The following is a 19214-nucleotide window of genomic DNA, read 5'->3' as shown; positions in this document are numbered from 1 at the left end:
GCAGTCCTTTTCAGTGTTTCCTTAGTCTTCCTTCTCTGCATTTCAAGACAGTCACCACTCTTAAACATAAAGTCGATGCCAAGGTGAGAAAAGAACTCCAATCCTTTCTCAACTTAGGCTTGTTCACATGTTACACTGAACAGAGGTAGACATGTACAAGTTTCTATGTGAAAGAGTATACACTTGTTGATCTGTACAATTCTGCTGTTGTGTACACATGTACACACTGTACACTCATTGAACATTATATGTGAATAGCTGTATGAGCGTATAGCTCAACTACTTGGGTATGCAGGTACACAGATTGTACTCTTTTTGACTGCGGCATATGAGCAACCTGTGTATCTCTTTAACCTGAAACCATAGAAGACAAAAATATTTTCCTGTTACAGTAAAATAATCTCTAATCCAAAATCACTCCAGAATGCATGCTGTGAGCATAACAATAACCCTCCCTTTGTCTTGGGTATTTCACCAATGGTTCTGGGATTCACCTAGTCCTAGATGGTAGCAACATGGCAATTTATGTCATCAGGCTTCATCACCACCAGTTCCCATAACATTAATCTCTTTCCCTCAGGAACTCAGCCAACTAGTGGGTGGGGATTTCATTTGTTTTCAAAATACAGTGGTACCTCTGGTTAAGAACTTAATTCGTTCCGGAGGTCCGTTCTTAACCTGAAACTGTTCTTAACCTGAGGTACCACTTTAGCTAATGGGGTCTCCCGCTGCCGCCACCACGCAATTTCTGTTCTCATCCTGAAGCAAAGTTCTTAACCCAACGTACGATTTCTGGGTTAGCGGAGTCTGTAACCCAAAGCGTCTGTAACCTGAAGTGTATGTAACCCGAGGTACCACTGTAAATCTATAATGATATCTCATGTTGGCAAACTATAATGAGAGGTATTGAAAAGGAGGAGGTGGTGGTATATTATTACTGTTACATTATATATTGCATTTATGTATCACCTTTTCTCCAACCAAATCCAGGGATTGCATCAATGATTAAAACAAATACAAAAAATGAGGTTCATAAATAACATAAGACTCATTTAAAATACACGGTCAGTTACATCATTCAGTAGATGTCAGGGATTGGACTCAAGAGGACGAGATGGAGGAGGAATGGTGGAGATCACACACACACACACACCCATTCTCCTGATGCTGCAGGAGAAGAGGAATGCAGCCTTGATTTACAGCAGGGGTTTGAGGAATGTCACAGCTCAGAGATAGACGAACAGAAGAGGGGAGAGACTCCACCAGGCAAGGCCTTCTTTCACCTGCCTTGCCCCACCCTCCAGTCTCTGTTTCTCAATTTGTATTGTATTATTTTATGTACTGTGGCTTGCCGTTGTTTTATTGATTGCAGTTTCAAAATTATTTATTGTAATTGTTAAGAGTGGGTTTCTGTTTAATTTTTATATGCTGATATTATTACAGTGGTACCTCGGGTTAAGTACTTAATTTGTTCCGGAGGTCCGTACTTAACCTGAAACTGTTCTTAACCTGAAGCACCACTTTAGCTAATGGGGCCTCCTGCTGCTGCCGCGCGATTTCTGTTCTCATCCTGAAGCAAAGTTCTTAACCCGAGGTGGTACATGACCCCAGTTAAGCTTGCAAAAATTTATCACCTGCCTGACAACAAGTGTTGGAAATGTAAAGAAGCTGAGGGGACATTCTTTCATCTTTGGTGGACGTGCCCAAGGGTTAAGGCTTACTGGGAAATGATCTACAATGAACTGAAGAAGGTATTTAAATTTACCTTTCCTAAGAAACCAGAGGCCTTCCTCTTGGGCATAGTCGGCCAATTGGTGCCAAAGAAAGATAGAACTTTTTTTATGTACGCAACAACAGCAGCAAGAATACTTCTTGCCAAGTTTTGGAAGACACAAGATCTACCCACCGTGGAAGACTGGCAGATGCAAGTGATTGACTATATGGAGATGGCAGAAATGACTGGCAGAATCCGTGACCAGGGAGAAGAATTGATGGAAGAGGATTGGAAAAAGTTTAAGAACTATCTACAACAATATTGTAAAATATTTGAGTGTTAAAATGATGTGGGATTTGAAGGTAACATGGCATTTGGGATATGGTTAAAAGAGTTATGAAAAGAAGAATTTTAAGAAAATGGAGGGGTATGACTAGAATAATTATTATGTCAAAATATATAAGGTGGTGTAAAGGTTCAAGATAAGGGAAATTAGAGACATAATAACTGGAAATATATAATTATAATTATAAACGAGTTTGGAAAAAGGGCTAGAATTTGCTGAATTTGACGGAATAAAGAGGAATACAAAAAAGGGGGGTGTGAGGAGGTCAGGAAAGAGGGATATGGATTTTTGAAATTTAAAAAGTGGAATCTTCCTTTCTTTTTTTCTTTTCTTTTTCTTGTTAAGTGTGTATTTTTTGTTTGTTGTTGATATTTTTGTTTTGTTATATGTGATATATGTTTTCTAAAACCTTAATAAACATTTTATATATATAAAAAAAACAAAGTTCTTAACCCAAGGTAATATTTCTGGGTTAGCGGAGTCTGTAACCTGAAGCATATGTAACCTGAAGCGTATGTAACCCGAGGTACCACTGTATTCTATACTATTCTAATTATTGTTGAATGTTACTTTATTTGATGTAGATTGCTTATTTTAAAGCTATGTTTTATTATCACATTTTTGTATTGCATTAGATTGTTATAAGGTGTACATTCTTTGTTTCTTCTGCTTGTAAACCGCCTTGAGTATTGCAAGATAGAAAGGCGGTATACAAATTAAAAGTGATGATGAGGATGAGGATGAGGATGATGAGAATGATGAGTTGGGAAGTGTTAGGATAAGCCACTGTAAAGGAAAATGCTGTTGCTAGGAAGGAGGGAGGAAGGGATGAGTTGGAGCAATGCCATTGTTACGGCTTGCGTCCTTTTGTCTCTCGCTATTATGAATGAAATAATAATAATAATAATAATAATAATAATAATAATAATAATATATTTGTACCCCGCCCATCTGGCTGGGCCTCCCCAGACACTCTGGGTGGCTTCCAACAAAAATTAAAAATACACAGTGAGGGAACTGCCAAAAGGCCATCGGCCCTGGACCTCAGTGTCCGGGCAGAACAATGGGGGTGGAGACGCTCCTTCAGGTATACTGGGCTAAGGCCGTTTAGGGCTTTAAAGGTCAACACCAACATATAACACTGGTCCTGAAAGACCTACATTGGCTCCCAGTACATTTCTGAGCACAATTCAATGTAGGTCTTTCAGGACCGGTGTTATATGGTCTCGGTGGCCGCTCCCAATCACCAGTCTAGCTGCCGCATTCTGGATTAGTGGACTCTGCCTTGTTATCTTTACCTCTTGCTGTCACAAGGGGAGGAATAGACTTCCCAAGCCCTGACAGTAGAGAACTGGCAGCATTCACTCCACAAACTAATGATGTAATGGATTTGAAGTAGGGAAATCCTCAAATAGCTATCAGTTTTACATTCCCACCAGCATATGAGAGTCCAATTCAACAGATTCCTCCTGCATTGGCGCAAGAGGCCTCCAGGGCAAAAAAGGTTCTCTCCATGACAAGACATGTCTCACCTACACAGATGGTTTTTCTCCCTCTGTCATAACACTAGAAATCATGGGCATCTAATGAAACTGAATGTTGGAAGATACAGGACAAAGGAAATGCAGTCATTGTTGAGACTTTGGTTTTCTAGCAGCTTTTGGAGTGAACAGTTAGTGGGTTGGCAACAGGCCAAGTTAAACGGAGTATGTGAGAAAGTCTGCTTGGAGATAAAGAAGCCTAGCAACAGGTGGTGATTGGCTAAGTTCTTCCTTATAAGGAGAATGACAAAGCAGTTTTCTTGTTGGTAGCAAGAGTTTTGGTTGAGATCCATCAACCTTAGTACCTTAGTTCTCAAATGCCTTGGTACTCATACGTCTTGGCTCCTGAATGCCGCAAACCCAGAAGTAAGTGTTCCAGTTTGAGAATGTTTTTTGGAAGCTGAACATCTGACACGGCTTCCTCAGCTTCAAATTGAGTGCAGGAAGCCGTGCCTTGGTTTTCGTACATTTTCAGAAGTCGATCGAACTTCCGGAATGGATTATGTTTGAGAACCAAGGTACGACTGTAAAGTGATTCTTCACACACCATGCAATTAAAGTGCTGCCATGATCAGAACAAGGGAAGTCACCCAATTTGTTTAATTTGGAATGTATAATTGGCTTTATAAATTGTATTATGATTTGGCATGATTTGATATTGTAATAATGTGGTCCAAATTGGAGTGTTATCAATGAAAAAAAATCATTAAAATGTATTTTTTTAAAAAAATAAAGTGCTGCCACCAGAGGCAGTGATGGCCAACAATTTGGAAGGCTTTGAGAGGATTAGACAAATTTACAGCATATAAGACTATCTATGATCTACTAGCCATCATAGCTATGCTCTTCCTCCATAGTCAGAGGCAGTCGTGCTTTTGAATACCAGTTGCCAGACACTGCAGCAGGGGACAGAGTGCTTGTGTGCTTGGGTCCCATTTGCCGATTTCCTCTGAATGTCTGGTTAGTAGCAGTGAGAACAGGATGCTGGACTAGATGGGCCATGAACCTGATCCAGCAGGCTTTTATGTTCTTACCCACCAAACTACATGTAGACCTACTGCACTTTTGCCCCTTTATTCGGTTGAAAAGGTCTAGTGGCTTACATAAAGTCAATAATAAACAATATAATTATGGCCCACAGGCTTACAATCCATAAACAGGGGTGAGCAGAAGGCAAAGGAAGATCTTCTGGTAGATTGGCAAGAGTTCCTGACTCCTAATAGTTTTCCCATAGCAACAACCACAAGAAGTTGTTGTTATCTATCTATCTATCATCTATCTATATCTATCTATCTATCTATCTATCTATCTATCTATCTATCATCATCATCTATCTATCTGTATATATAAAAAATAACAGCAGTTTACAACATTACCATTGTTATTATTATTTCAGTTTATTAGTTGCTACCCACATAAGGCAGCTCCAAGCAACTTGCAGAATTCGAGAGCATAAAGCATGACACAAAATAAAAAAGAATGGTACATTACAATAAAAGTCATACAATACAGTGGTACCTCAGGTTACATACGCTTCAGGTTACATACGCTTCAGGTTACAGACTCTGCTAACCCAGAAATAGTACCTCGGGTTAAGAACTTTGCTTCGGGATGAGAACAGAAATCGTGCAGTGGTGCCACAGTGGCAGCAGGAGACCCCATTATCTAAAGTTGTGCTTCAAGTTAAGAACAGTTTCAGGTTAAGAACAGACCTCCAGAACGAATTAAGTTCTTAACCCGAGGTACCACTGTAATCTATAAACAGACCCATAAACTGCAGCAAGATGATAGGTGGTGAGTAGAGCAGAGCAGGATTTTTAGCACATATGATACTGTGCCAGGGCCAGCCAAGATACAATTAGATGTCTTAATGCAGAATTGGATTAATCAGGTTATTTATTTATTATTTATACCACTTAACTGCAATTGTCTCTAAGCAGTGTACAATAAGCCGAACAAATACAATAGAGACAAACTCCGTTACAAGCCAGCTATACAATCGGAAATGTCCTTAAATTCTTACTGAAATAAAAAGTTACCGACTAGTCTCCAGAAGTTCCATCAGGGAGTGGCCCTGTCTCATCTCAGTTCCACAAAATTGAACCCACCATATTGAATGCATGAATATGAGCTGTGCCGCCAAATTATGGGAGACAAATGACCGTAACTCCCCTGAAGACCTCAGTGTTCAAGCAGGGATGTGTAGAAAGAGGCAGGTGGAAGATTCAGTTTCAAAGAAACAAAAAACGGTGGATGGGTGGGTGGAGGGGATGAAACATCCCACCACTGTTATTCTCACAGCAACCCATGAAGTAGCTCAGGTCAAGAGATTATGACTGAACCAGACAGAAACAGTTTGCTCCCCCTTTCATAGTACTAGAACCAGGGCCATGGAACAAAGCTGAAAGCAAAGAGATTCAAGATGGAAAAAGGATATTCATCATCCCATACACTCCATTAGACTGCGAAATTTGCTACCACAGGACATGGTGAGAGCCACCAACAAAGATGGTTTTAGAATAGGATTGGAGAAGACCATATAACACCGGTCTTGAAAGACCTACATTGGCTCCCAGTACGTTTCCGAGCACAATTCAAAGTGTTGGTGCTGACCTTTAAAGCCCTAAACGGCCTCAGTCCAGTATATCTGAAGGAGCGTCTCCTCCCCCATCGTTCTGCCCGGACACTGAGGTCCAGCTCCGAGGGCCTTCTGGCGGTTCCCTCACTGCGAGAGGCCAAGTTACAGGGAACCAGGCAGAGGGCCTTCTCGGTAGTGGCGCCCGCCCTGTGGAACGCCCTCCCATCAGATGTCAAAGCGATAAACATCTACCTGACATTCAGAAGACATCTGAAGGCAGCCCTGTTCAGGGAAGTTTTTAATATGTGACATTTTAGTGTATCTTTCATCTTTGTTGGAAGCCGCTCCGAGTGGCTGGGGAAACCCAGCCAGATGGGTGGGGTACAAATAATAAATGATGATGATGATGATGATGATGATGATGATGATGATGGAGGATACAGCAATTGGTGGCTACATTGTGACCAGTTTACTTGAACTCACCACTTGCCAAGCTCGCTCTCTCCTTCATTCCTTCCCTTTCATTCAGGAAGATACCTTCCTAAATACAAGTTTCTTCATTGCCCTTTTGATTTCTTCACTTCTCAAGGAATAGATGATGGGATTTAGTGCAGGGGTGATAGCTGTGTAGAAAATGGACATCACCTTCTGAACCGAGTTGGTTGTGGCTGGCTGCAAGTATATGAGGACACAAGGGACGTAGAGAGTCAAGACCACGATGAGGTGGGCTGTGCAGGTGGAGAAAGCTTTTCTCTTTCCTTCTTCCGAGCGCATCTTCAGTATGGTGGCAACAATATGTGCATAGGAGCCCGCGATCAAGATGAAGCAACAGAGGGCAACCACGCCAACATTGATCATGATGACAACTTTGTTTATCGATGTGTCAGCACAGGCCACTTTGAGCAAAGGTGGGACATCACAGAAGTAGTGCTCAAGCTCATAAGGGCCACAGTAAGGGAGACGGAAAGTGAGGACGGTCTGAATAGTGGAATGGATGGTTCCAACGAGGCACGTTCCAGCCATGAACTGGGCACAAACCATCTTGCTCATAATGGAAGAGTAGCGAAGGGGGTTGCATATGGCCACATAACGATCAAAGGCCATGACAGTGAGGAGAAAGCCCTCTGTGCCCCCACAGAAGTGGAAGAAGTAAAGCTGAGCCACACAGCTCTGGTAAGAGATGCTTTGAGAGCCATTGATGAAGCCAGCCATCATCTTCGGAACGGTGGTAGTGGAGTAACACACATCTAGGAGGGACAGTTCAGAGAGGAAGTAGTACATAGGGGAGTGGAGCTGAGGACTGAGGCGGATTGTGAAGAGTATGACGGCATTCCCGAGCAACGTCAAGAGGTAAATGGCAAGAAAGAGAGTGAAAAAGATCTGAAGACCCTGGACTTCAGAGAAACCCAGGAGAGTGAATTTAATCACAAGAGTGAAGTTGTCTTTCTCCATCTACCTTCAATTGATTGTTGTGGTTGTTAATGGAACACACCTGAATGTGGGAAGAAAATGAGAATTTTGAGGAGGGAAAGAGGAGGAGGAGGAGGAGAAACTAATCAGTCCATTTTGATTTATCTCCATTTCATTTTTTCCAATTAGTTTGCCACATTTCCACATCAATTTACATTTTTTAAAAAATCCTAATGGAAATTCACCAGCATTTCTCCAAATATAGTCAGAATTCTACATGCAATTTTGGCTAATAGACACATTTTGGCAAATAATTTTGCCTAACACAATGCATTCTGTATATTGATTTCACTAATATATGTATTTCTATGCACTCTTCCACCTAATATGTGCATTTTTGTACACAGCATTTGGTTAGAGAGCAGCATTGTGAAATACAGAGAATTGCCAATTTTGATGGATAGCTGTGTTTTCCTTCACTATTTATTTCAGGAAGCTGAAACTAGGCAGGTTTGCTTCTCTGTTCTTCCAACAGCCACTTCCCGCAGCCACTTCCCACAGCATAGTCTCCCTAATCAAATTAGGAGCAATATGCAGATCAGGTGTGTTCTCACCCTGAAATATCTGGGTTGAGGAGATAGCCCTCTTGAAGTCATACTGAGCTATGAGAACATCGATTCTTAACTATGGACCTTTTCAATCGGCAGTATTTGAACTTACCTGAACCACAAATAAGCCGGCAAAAATCAGTTGCATCAGCCTTCAAATGCAGAACATAGTTGTATCTCCCTGTCTTTATAAGAGCTCTAGGATGTCTCCAGACAATGGCTCTTGCATCAAAGTCAATACGTGATCTACATGAACATGAGTCCCTCAACTATGGAAATTTCCAGTTGGAAGGATTTGAACTGTTGGTAAAACTGAATGTCAGATTAGTTGTATTCAGGTGCACAATATTCCTGCATCTTGCAAATACTCTGACAAATAGATCTCCCTGTATTTTTAGAGAGGGGTGATCCAAGTCAATGACCCATGCAGCTTCCTTAGCTGCCTTGAGAAGGGGCCAGTGTTTGCATCTTCTTCAGAAGTTGCAAGACGCTTGAACGAGAAGCTCTAGAGTGTACAAGGACAAAACAAATGTCTTCCTCAGCCACATTTCAAGGTCGGTTTGAGTACACCAGCTGGGGGAATTATGAACCCTCTTCTCACCATATCTCTGGTTCTTATTCATCATGGGAGACGAGAATTCTCCCCAAGCATATTTTGACATCAGTTGGGTGACTCCAAGGAAAAGTACCCTAAAGGATCTACACACCAAGTTTAATGAGCAATTACTGGTGCTTGCATCATTCGTGCAGAATAATAGCTACTAGTGAGAAATGAGAGTTTTCAATGTAAGGAATGTTGTATTTGTTTCCAGGCAGTATTTTATCTCTCCAAAGGACTTCTAATTTCATCAGACACCTGGTCTTTACATTTGGCCATAAAATACAACAAATAACATTTTAGAATGAGAACAGGTTTAATAACAGAAAAATAAAGTGGTGGGGCTTTTTTGCATTTTCTATTTTTTTGTTTGTTTAACATAATTGTTACAAAATATAAGCAAAATGTTATAAATACATACATACATATATATTTCAAATAAGCACATATATATGAAAAAAGGAACAAAAGAGAAGAAACGAAGAAAAGAAGAAAGAAGAAAAAATAAAGAGGGGGAGGAGAAGAAGAAATGTTGGTTCCTGATGTTTGGGTTATTCCTTCAGAGAAGCTGAGTACGGCTGGCTTAAAATGGTTCTGTTATTTCTTTCTGTCAAGGTCATGCTGACTATAATAATAAGGCCAGAAGGAGCCCGGGTTTCACCTTTCTATCTCTCTTTCCTTCTGGTATGGTGTTCTGTATATAGTATGCTTACTTAGTGTTAAGGTTTCAGTCTTATTATAAGTTACTGTAAGTTTAAGTTAAGTCTGCTGCAACTGGATTTCTTACGGACAGTGCCAATCCTGAATGTACAGTGGTACCTCGGGTTAAGAACTTAATTCGTTCTGGAGGTCTGTTCTTAACCTGAAACTGTTCTTAACCTGAAGCACCACTTTAGCTAATGGGGTCTCCTGCTGCCACTGTGCCACTGCTGTACGATTTCTGTTCTCATCCCGAAGCAAAGTTCTTAACTAGTGGGGTGCCACAGGGTTCTGTCTTGGGCCCGGTCTTATTCAACATCTTTATCAATGACATGGATGATGGACTCAAGGGCATCCTGATCAAATTTGCAGATGACACCAAACTGGGAGGGGTGGCTAACACCCCAGAGGACAGGATCACACTTCAAAACGACCTTGACAGATTAGAGAACTGGGCCAAAACAAACAAAATGAATTTTAACAGGCATAAATGTAAAGTATTGCGCTTGGGCAAAAAAAATGAGAGGCACAAATACAAGATGGGTGACACCTGGCTTGAGACCAGTACATGTGAAAAGGATCTAGGAGTCTTGGTTGACCACAAACTTGACATGAGCCAACAGTGTGACGCGGCAGCTTAAAAAGCCAATGCAATTCTGGGCTGCATCAATAGGAGTATAGCATCTAGATCAAGGGAAGTAATAGTGCCACTGTATTCTGCTCTGGTCAGACCTCACCTGGAGTACTGTGTCCAGTTCTGGGCACCACAGTTCAAGAAGGACACTGACAAACTGGAACGTGTCCAGAGGAGGGCAACCAAAATGGTCAAAGGCCTGGAAACGATGCCTTATGAGGAACGGCTAAGGGAGCTGGGCATGTTTAGCCTGGAGAAGAGGAGGTTAAGGGGTGATATGATAGCCATGTTCAAATATATAAAAGGATGTCACATAGAGGAGGGAGAAAGGTTGTTTTCTGCTGCTCCAGAGAAGCGGACACGGAGCAATGGATCCAAACTACAAGAAAGAAGATTCCACCTAAACATTAGGAAGAACTTCCTGACAGTAAGAGCTGTTCGACAGTGGAATTTGCTGCCAAGGAGTGTGGTGGAGTCTCCTTCTTTGGAGGTCTTTAAGCAGAGGCTTGACAACCATATGTCAGGAGTGCTCTGATGGTGTTTCCTGCTTGGCAGGGGGTTGGACTCGATGACCCTTGTGGTCTCTTCCAACTCTATGATTCTATGATTCTATGATTCTACTATTTCTAGGTTAGTGGAGTCTGTAACCTGAAGCGTGTGTAACCTGAAGCGTATGTAACCCGAGGTACCACTGTATTGGATTTGTGACCATTTGCCTTCAGTAGCCATAAAGCTCTGCTGAATGAAATATTAATTGCCTCTGGTCTGTTTTTTGGGAATCCTGCAGCTAAGTTTTTACTCTGCTAACTATACGTTGGAGTTCTCCTCTGGATCAATATGAGTAGTATTCATGGCACGACTATCCCCCACAAATAGACATAGGATTGTATCTAACAAAGTTATGCTCAGAATAGACCCATTGAAAATATTGGAGCAAATATAGTCATGTCCATTAAGAACATAACATCAGAAGACCACTACTGGATCACGCCCAAGGCCCAGCTAGCCCAACATCCTGTTCTCACAATGGCAAACCAATAACCCACAGGAAGATCTATGCGCAACAGCAACTCTCCCCACTTGTGATTCCCAGCAACTGGCATTAAGAGGTTCTACTCTGAGCAAGATTAGCAGTGGCTACAACTCATAGAGGTACAATTCATCCCAACTCATGGTGCTTCTGTCTACAGAAGCTGCATTGCTGTCCTTCAAGAAAACACCTTCTTGAATGCCAGTTTCTTCACCATCTTCTTGATTTCTTCATTTCTCAAGGTGTAGATGATGGGGTTCAGGGCAGGTGTCACAGATGTGTAAAAGAGGGCCACAATGTTCAGGGCAGAGTGGTTGGTGGATGGCTGCATGTAAATGAATATGCAAGGGCCATAAAGGAGGAGGACTACAGTGAGGTGAGATGCGCAGGTGGAGAAGGCCTTCCTCTTCCCTTCCTCGGAGCGCATCTTGAGAATTGTGGTGGCAATGCGGATATAAGAACCAAGGATCAAAGCAAAGCTGCTCAGTGCCACAACACCAATGTTCACTGTGACCACGGTCTCATTCAGAGAGGTTTCTGCACAGGCTACCTTCAGTAAGGGTGGGACATCACAGAAATAGTGGTCAAGTTTGTAAGGCCCACAGTAAGGGAGGCGAAACGTGAGCACAGTCTGAAGAGTCGAATGAAGTGCCCCCACCAGGCACGTTGCAGTCACCAGTCTGATGCAAGACACGTTGCTCATGATCCCAGAGTAGCGGAGAGGGTCACAGATGGCCACATAGCGGTCATATGCCATGACAGTGAGCAGGAAACACTCGGTGCCTCCAAAGAAGTGGAAAGCATAGAGCTGAGCCACACAGCCCTCAAAGGAAATGGCTTGGGAACCAGTCAGGAAGCTGGTCAGCATCTTGGGCACGGTGGTGCTGGAATAAAGCACATCCAGGATGGAAAGCTCGCCTAGAAAATAGTACATGGGGGAATGGAGCACAGGGCTGAACCAGATGGTGAGGAATATGAGGATGTTTCCGAGAAGAGTCAACATGTAGATGAAAAGGAAGCGCAGGAAAAAGAGGAGCTGGAGCTCCAGAACATCAGAAAACCCAGAGAGAGTGAACTGAATCCCCACAGTCAGGTTGGGTTTCTTCATCTAATCGTGGCTGTGTTCCAGATCATGGGAGCCTAAGTAAGAAGGTATAGCACCTAAGCAAGAAGATCAAACAAAAGCAGAAATTCCTCTCTTCCCCCACAGCTGCCATTAGAAAAAACGAAGAAAGAAATGTTAAATACACATCACTATGCCATCCCTTTGCTGGGCACTGGACAGAACACAATTAGCAGGATTTAATAAGCAGAAATATTGGATGTACATTTGATGGATGAGATGGGGTGTAGGCAAGCATGAGGATGGAAGTGGATTGGGTGTTTGGTGATAGTAGGGGTGCTGGCAAATTGAGCACAGGCTACTTCTAGGAATGGAGGAGAAATTTGGTTCAGTTCACATCTGAAGGCAAACCTACCTAATTTACATTTCCCAGCACAACTCACAAACCAAAATGCAGCCATTCATTCAAAAGCCTCACTTCTCTGAATTTTGCAATGCAGTTAGATTCTCCGTACATCAGAAAAATTCCTGACATGTCCTAGTTTTCGGGTGTAAAAATGGTGTCAGGGGGGATTTTTGCAGAATTGGGGAAATGTATGGGAAAGCGTGATGGGAAAAGCAGCGGAAACAGCTCCAAAAGCTAAAAATCACTATGGGGGGTTCCCCAGTAATTTGGGTTTGTTCCTGAAAAAAACTCAACTCAGGAAGTTTACTTTTTTGAAATATGGCAACCCTAAATACTGCCATGTAATGTGTACAGCAATGCACATGCTAGGTTAACATGTGCATTAATATATATATATATATATTAGTGAAAATAACCTACAAAAATGCATTATATTAGGGGAAATGGCTTGCAGATATGTTTATACTGAGGGAAACTGCTACGGGTTTTTGCTAAAGGTGCTGAGAGTTGTTAGGTGACCTTGTTCCCCTCACAGAGCTACAATTCCCAAAGTTCCCTGGGATTGAGTGTTAAACCCTTCTGTGCAGATGGGGCCTCAGAGTAGATCATTCTGGGCTAGATGGATCAATGTGCTTCTGACCCAGTAGAAGGCAGCATCATGTGTTCACATGAATCCAAGTCATTTTTTTGCAAGTAAATCCAGATTTGAGTGAAGGCTCCAGCAATAGAATTCCCCAGCATTGTCACAGAAGCAATAGGTGCATAGGTACCGCTCCGGCGGGAAGGTAAACGGCGTTTCCGTGCGCTGCTCTGGTTCACCAGAAGCGGCTTAGTCATGCTGGCCACATGACCCGGAAGCTGTACACCGGCTCCCTCGGCCAATAAAGCGAGATGAGCGCCGCAACCCCAGAGTCGTCCATGACTGGACCTAATGGTCAGGGGTCCCTTTACCTTTATCTTATGCTTAAAATCCCTTTCAAACTATCTCTGATCCGCACTTGATGAACAAACATTAGTTTTGCACCCCTATGTCAACACAAAAACAAACTTGAATCTGATTTACAATACTCAGTTTGTCAGAGTAAAACAAAACAAAACAAATATGTTGAAGACTCATCCAAGCTACCTTTCCTCCAAAGGGCTACAGAAATTCAACCATGGGTACATCTGATATCCAGGCCTTTGAAAGTCCATTCTACATTTTAATCCATTGCAGCTGATTGCTTTATCATCATGAAGGAATTTATGGAGACTCTCCTGTTGTGCATCTTGAACATGGGCAGGATGGAAAGAGAAAACATTTTATAAATATCCTGTAACCCCAGGGAGACAACCAAATAATTCCCCTAAGAGTGAAGGTGCTGAGACACAGGCAAACATGTGTTCATAAAATATATTGATTTATTTCCCTTGCTATTTCCTAAGCAAGGGACAGAATTAATGCTGCAATAAGAGGGGGTTCATAGGGAGTGGACTGTAGGTTCATTCCTTATCTAAGATTCTATAGTGCGACAAATATGATTACATTGGCAGTTCCCCTTCTGCCAGTGCTTTTCTTCTAGAAAAACAGTGCCAGCACTCATCATGAAGTTGTTACACTAAGTGCCACATTTTTAACCAGTGCTTTTCACCCGTGCTGGTACTACATAACCTTGAGTACCATCAGAAAAAGAAAAAACAACAACCACTGCCTACTGCTTATACGTCATAGACTCCAAAAGCACTGCACAATTGATATCCTCCCCTGTAATTATTAAAATTACAATAATCAATTCACCTGGCCAAGGCTCCAGAAGTCAGAGTGGGAAAAGGATCAACAGGCAAGTCTGAAATGATTATAAGCTCCCCAGTGCTTCATAGGCAGCTATGGTAAGGGAGGAGAGAGAGGCTGGGCTTTGTTACCTATCAGTTATGAGTTTCCCCCTTTCATATCAAATCACTGTATCTTGTTTGGCTTCCGAGGATTTCTGTTGTGACAGTCTTTAAGTTGACAATAAGGTGAATACGTGCCCCTTACAGTGCCAAATTGACAGAGTCAGCTGCCACCCAATTTGTCTTGTTCAGCTCAGGTGGAGGAGAGGAATAATACTGTAGAGAGAAGCAGGGGAGTCCATGCACACAATTAGCCATCAGGATGTTGCTCCTGCTGCTTCTCCTGCTCCCCAATATGGTGTCCCAAGTACAAAGTGTACAAAGTGTTAAATGCACAACAAACCATCCTGTTCATGTTCCACACGAGTGGTATGAGCCAGGTGACCTGGTCATTGGTGCAATGGCATCTCATATCTGTTATATAGTCCCCAATTTATCCTTCGATATACACCCTTCCCAAGCCTTCATTTATAAGCCAATGTAAGTAACCAGTATTTTTTTGTATTTTCTTTTATTCCTTAAATGTTGTATCTGACTTAAAATAACTTAGATTGATTTGGAATGAAAGCTTTAGAACTTTGTTTTTTAGAAATCTCCAGGCACACACGCACTTTAGTATATTCTTCTGACACAGCTGTATAATACTACAGTGGTACCTCTGGTTGCGAACGGGATCCGTTCTGGAGGCCCGTTTGCAACATGAAAAGCCTGCAACCTGAAGCGCCGTATCTGCACAGGTGCATGGCGCAATTTGGCGCTTGTGCGCATGTGCGAGTGGTCAAACCCGGAAGTAACCCTTTCCGGTATACTTCCAGGTCGCCGCGGTGCACAACCTGAAAAAACGCATCATGAAGCAAACGTAACATGACGTATGACTGTATTGTCTAAAAAAGGTATAAACACTTCTGATTGTGTCCTCTCTTTACAGAAAGGCAAGTAGATAATCTCGTATCTAGATTATGCACACTCTGTAATTTCCCCACTAAACAGTAACTCAATTCATTTGCAGAGTGATGACAAAGTTTTACCAGCACATCCTTGCTTTGGTGTTTGCTGTTGATGAGATCAACGAGAATCCCAGGATGTTGCCCAATGTCTCACTGGGATTCCACATCTATGACATTTATTATGATCCAAAGATGACCTACCGAACCACCCTGGACCTGCTCTTTAAATCACGTCACTTTATTCCCAACTACAGGTGTGGCGTCCAGAAAAATGTAATAGGAGTCATTGGGGGACTTAGCTCTGATACCTCCTGGTGCATGGCAAACGTCTTAGGTCTTTTCAAGATTCCACAGGTAGAATATGGGTTTTGAACAGAAAAGAAAAAAACTATTCATGCCATAGTCACTGAAATAAAAACCCCACGCATACACCAAGTAAAAGAACATAAGGTTGACCACCTCACACCCTCTCTCCTCTCCCCGCCTATTTTCTTCCCAGTCCTATACTGCATTTAACACCAATGTCTCACAATAAATGTAACTGATCTATAGAAAACACAACATGAAGAAAGAGACAATGCATGTGCTTTTGTAAATGAGGAAAATCTTTAATAAAAATATTTTTAAAAAGACAAATGCATAAATAATTCACAAGACGTTAACTAATAAAGTTCCTCCCATAAAAAATCAAGATATTCCATTCCTAGGGAACTAGGATGTTATTCAGCATTATTAATTTTCAGAAGCTAATTGAAAACACTGTTTATTGTTATTGTTCCAGCATTTGGCCTTATGCAGAGTTATATAGTGGTGTCAGTTTTGGGCTGTTCTCCTGCATTGTTGGATTTCATTCTTTGTTGTTTTAACCTTGGCTGAAAGTGTTTGGTATGGTATTTCTGTATTTTACTGATATTTTATATGATGTGGTTGTTTGTGCTCAGAGAAGAATAACATATACAATCAAATGGAGATCTTCAGGATTCCCCAAGATATCTTCCCGAGAGAGTTATAAGTAGATAGAGAATCAACCTCTCTCTACAGTCGCTATAAAGATTAGAGAGCAAAAGAGCATAATCAACAATTTTTATTGCTCCACCTCCACCTTGCAGTTTTGTTGAGTCATCCACCTAGCAGTATATTAACATGAGCCATGATAAATGCTCCCCTGTTCTTGGAGACTATCAATGTGTACAAGTATGTAGATCTGACAATGCCATAATAATAATAATATATGCAGAAAGCATTGAGCAAGATTGTCTTTGTTATCTATGCAAATGGAGGTTGGTGCTGTCCACAAACTTTGTACAGTAGGGATTCAGAGGTTTTCTATTGATAGTCAAAGAAATTTGATTAACATGAGTATTTTTTTGCACTTGGGTATGGTTGCCTTTTCCCTTCTCTAGATTTCATATGGTTCATTTGAACAAGGCATAAATAATCAAACCAAGATCCCTTCTTTCTACCGCATGGTCCCCAATGAAGACCTTCAGTATCAGGGAATAATCCAGTTACTTCTGCATTTTGGATGGAAATGGGTTGGGCTCATGACTACAGCTGATGAAGCTGGCGAACATTTCTTACAGACAATTGAACCCATGTTTTTCAAGAATGGAATCTGTTCAGCATTCACAGAAAGAGTTGAACTCAATCTGCATTATAATGGTAACTTACTAAAAATGCTGTATGACTCAAGGATTTTGTTACCAACTTTCAAAACCAGCAAAGCCAGTGCAGTTCTTGTATATGGAGAAAGTAGATTTAATATATGGTTGTCAAGTGCTTTAAACATAATGGAGTTCACTCCACTATTTCCTCAAAAGAAGTCACGTGAAGGAAAAGTATGGATTACAACAGCCCAACTTGATTTCATATTATATAGCCTTCAAAAAAAATTAAATGTTAATATACAAGTGCTCCATGGTGCTATATCCTTTGCAATTCACTCCAAGGAGATTCACAACTTTAAAGACTTTCTTCGGAGTATACGTCCTCATTGGACAGAGGCAGATGGTTTTATCCAAGATTTCTGGGAAGATGCATTCAGTTGTTCACTTCCAAATTCCACTCTCTCAATATTCAACAATCACATGTGTACTGGAGAAGAAATGCTGGAGAGCCTCCCTGCACCATTTTTTGAAATGAGCATGACCGGGCAAAGCTACAGTATCTATAACGCTGTCTATGCTTTGGCACATGCCTTAAATAGCAAGCAATTGGCTGGAGCGATCCACAAGAGTAGAGATGCTAAGGGGAAACTCTCTCCTCAATATGTAGAACCTTGGCAGGTAACATTCTCTCTTAAAAAGCATTCACTTCATTGATCCATTATGTGAGTAAGCATTTAATTATCAGTAAAGAAATAACAGAAAAGTACTTGAGAAATTAGAAAGAGAATTAGAATATTTCCTATAATGATAGTAAACAGATTTTAGATGACACAGACTTTCATAAGCAACAAACTTACAGACAACTCACATTTTACAGGGGGCAGTTGGACATACAAGCAAAATCATTTAAAGTCAGAATAACCTCTAGAAAACCATTTTTTAAAAAACATCTTAAGAATTGCTGTACTTACTGGCAAGGGACAAATGTGGCTCTTCATCTTCCTTCTCCCCCTCCTATCTCTCACTGAATGATGCTTCAGATGCTACCAGGACCAAAGAGTTTGAGAGATAGCCAGAAGAATGCTTTGCCTGTTGCACAGGGCACAATTGTGGAGCTTTGCATTCAGTGAGGCCACAGTCACACCCTTCTCCTTCTCATACATCTTGACAGCAGAAACTAATGAAAGGTCCAGTCAGATGTTCTCATGTTCCATTCCTATGCTCAGGGAACATGATGTTTGAGAACATGAACATGAGAGCATGAGCTCTTACTTGACTTCTCAAATTCCTTCCCTTTCGTGGATCTTGACAATGGCAGGTCCCAAGCAAGCAGGTCTATACACTTAACTCTTTCACATTTATTTATGGAATTCTGTCAACTGTTGAATTTACACTGATTCATGTTTTCCTAGTCTTCCCGTATGGGGGATTGAAACAAGGGTGCTCTCCATTGTAAACTGAAGTGTTTAACTCTTAGAGGAAAGGGATTTAATACCATCTAGGAAAGCTAATCAGACTATCAGAATGCTGTATTGACCTTTCGATTCTCTTTCCACCTAGCTACACTCATTCCTGCAGAGAATCTTGTTCAACAACAGTGCTGGAGATGAAATTAAATTCAATGAATATGGAGAGTTGGCAGCTGGCTTGGATATTACAAACTTGGTCACATTCCCAAATAGATCGTACATCAGAGTCAAAGTGGGAAGGTGGGACCCTCAGGCCCCTCCCGGCAAAGAGTTCACCATTAATGAGGACAGAATCAAATGGCACAGAGACTTCACTGAGGTACAGAAATAACTGCACAGGCCATGAAATTCCATAATTAAGACTCCAGTGATGAGATAGAATCAAGGAGTATCCCAGACTTAAGAAGCTCTTGCTGCAGAGGTCAAATATAGGAACCACCCATCCAAAGCATTTCTCTGCTATAAGGATTTGGCCCCCCATCCCATCCATCACTGTCTTCAGACACCTGTCCAGTACCTTCACCACCTCCTCTCGTTCCAAAGGAATGGAAAGGTAGAACTTCACATTATCAGCATCCAGATGATACCATGAGCCAGATTCTAGGATATTATTCCTAACAGTTTCATTGAGATAATAAATAGCACAGGAAACAGAATGGACCATACTGGGACACTACAACCCCAAACCCCAA

The 19214-nt window shown here is 41.6% G+C and overlaps 2 protein-coding genes across 2 annotated transcripts; both read right to left on the bottom strand.

The window, feature by feature from the left end:
• Nucleotides 1-6704: 6704 nt before the first annotated feature.
• LOC128400066 (olfactory receptor 10G4-like) lies at nucleotides 6705-7631 on the bottom strand. Its single transcript, XM_053362044.1, has one exon. The coding sequence runs from the start codon at nucleotides 7629-7631 to the stop codon at nucleotides 6705-6707; it is 927 nt and encodes a 308-aa protein (XP_053218019.1).
• Nucleotides 7632-11336: 3705 nt separating this feature from the next.
• On the bottom strand, nucleotides 11337-12266 carry LOC128399836 (olfactory receptor 10G7-like). The gene has a single exon (XM_053361639.1). It carries the CDS (start codon nucleotides 12264-12266, stop codon nucleotides 11337-11339), a length of 930 nt encoding a protein of 309 aa, XP_053217614.1.
• Nucleotides 12267-19214: the final 6948 nt, after the last annotated feature.

Source organism: Podarcis raffonei, chromosome 13 (assembly GCF_027172205.1).
Source record: "Podarcis raffonei isolate rPodRaf1 chromosome 13, rPodRaf1.pri, whole genome shotgun sequence".
In the NCBI taxonomy this organism is placed as follows: domain Eukaryota; kingdom Metazoa; phylum Chordata; class Lepidosauria; order Squamata; family Lacertidae; genus Podarcis; species Podarcis raffonei.
Note: the sequence above shows the minus strand (reverse complement) of the source record. Positions and strands in the feature narration are given on the sequence as shown.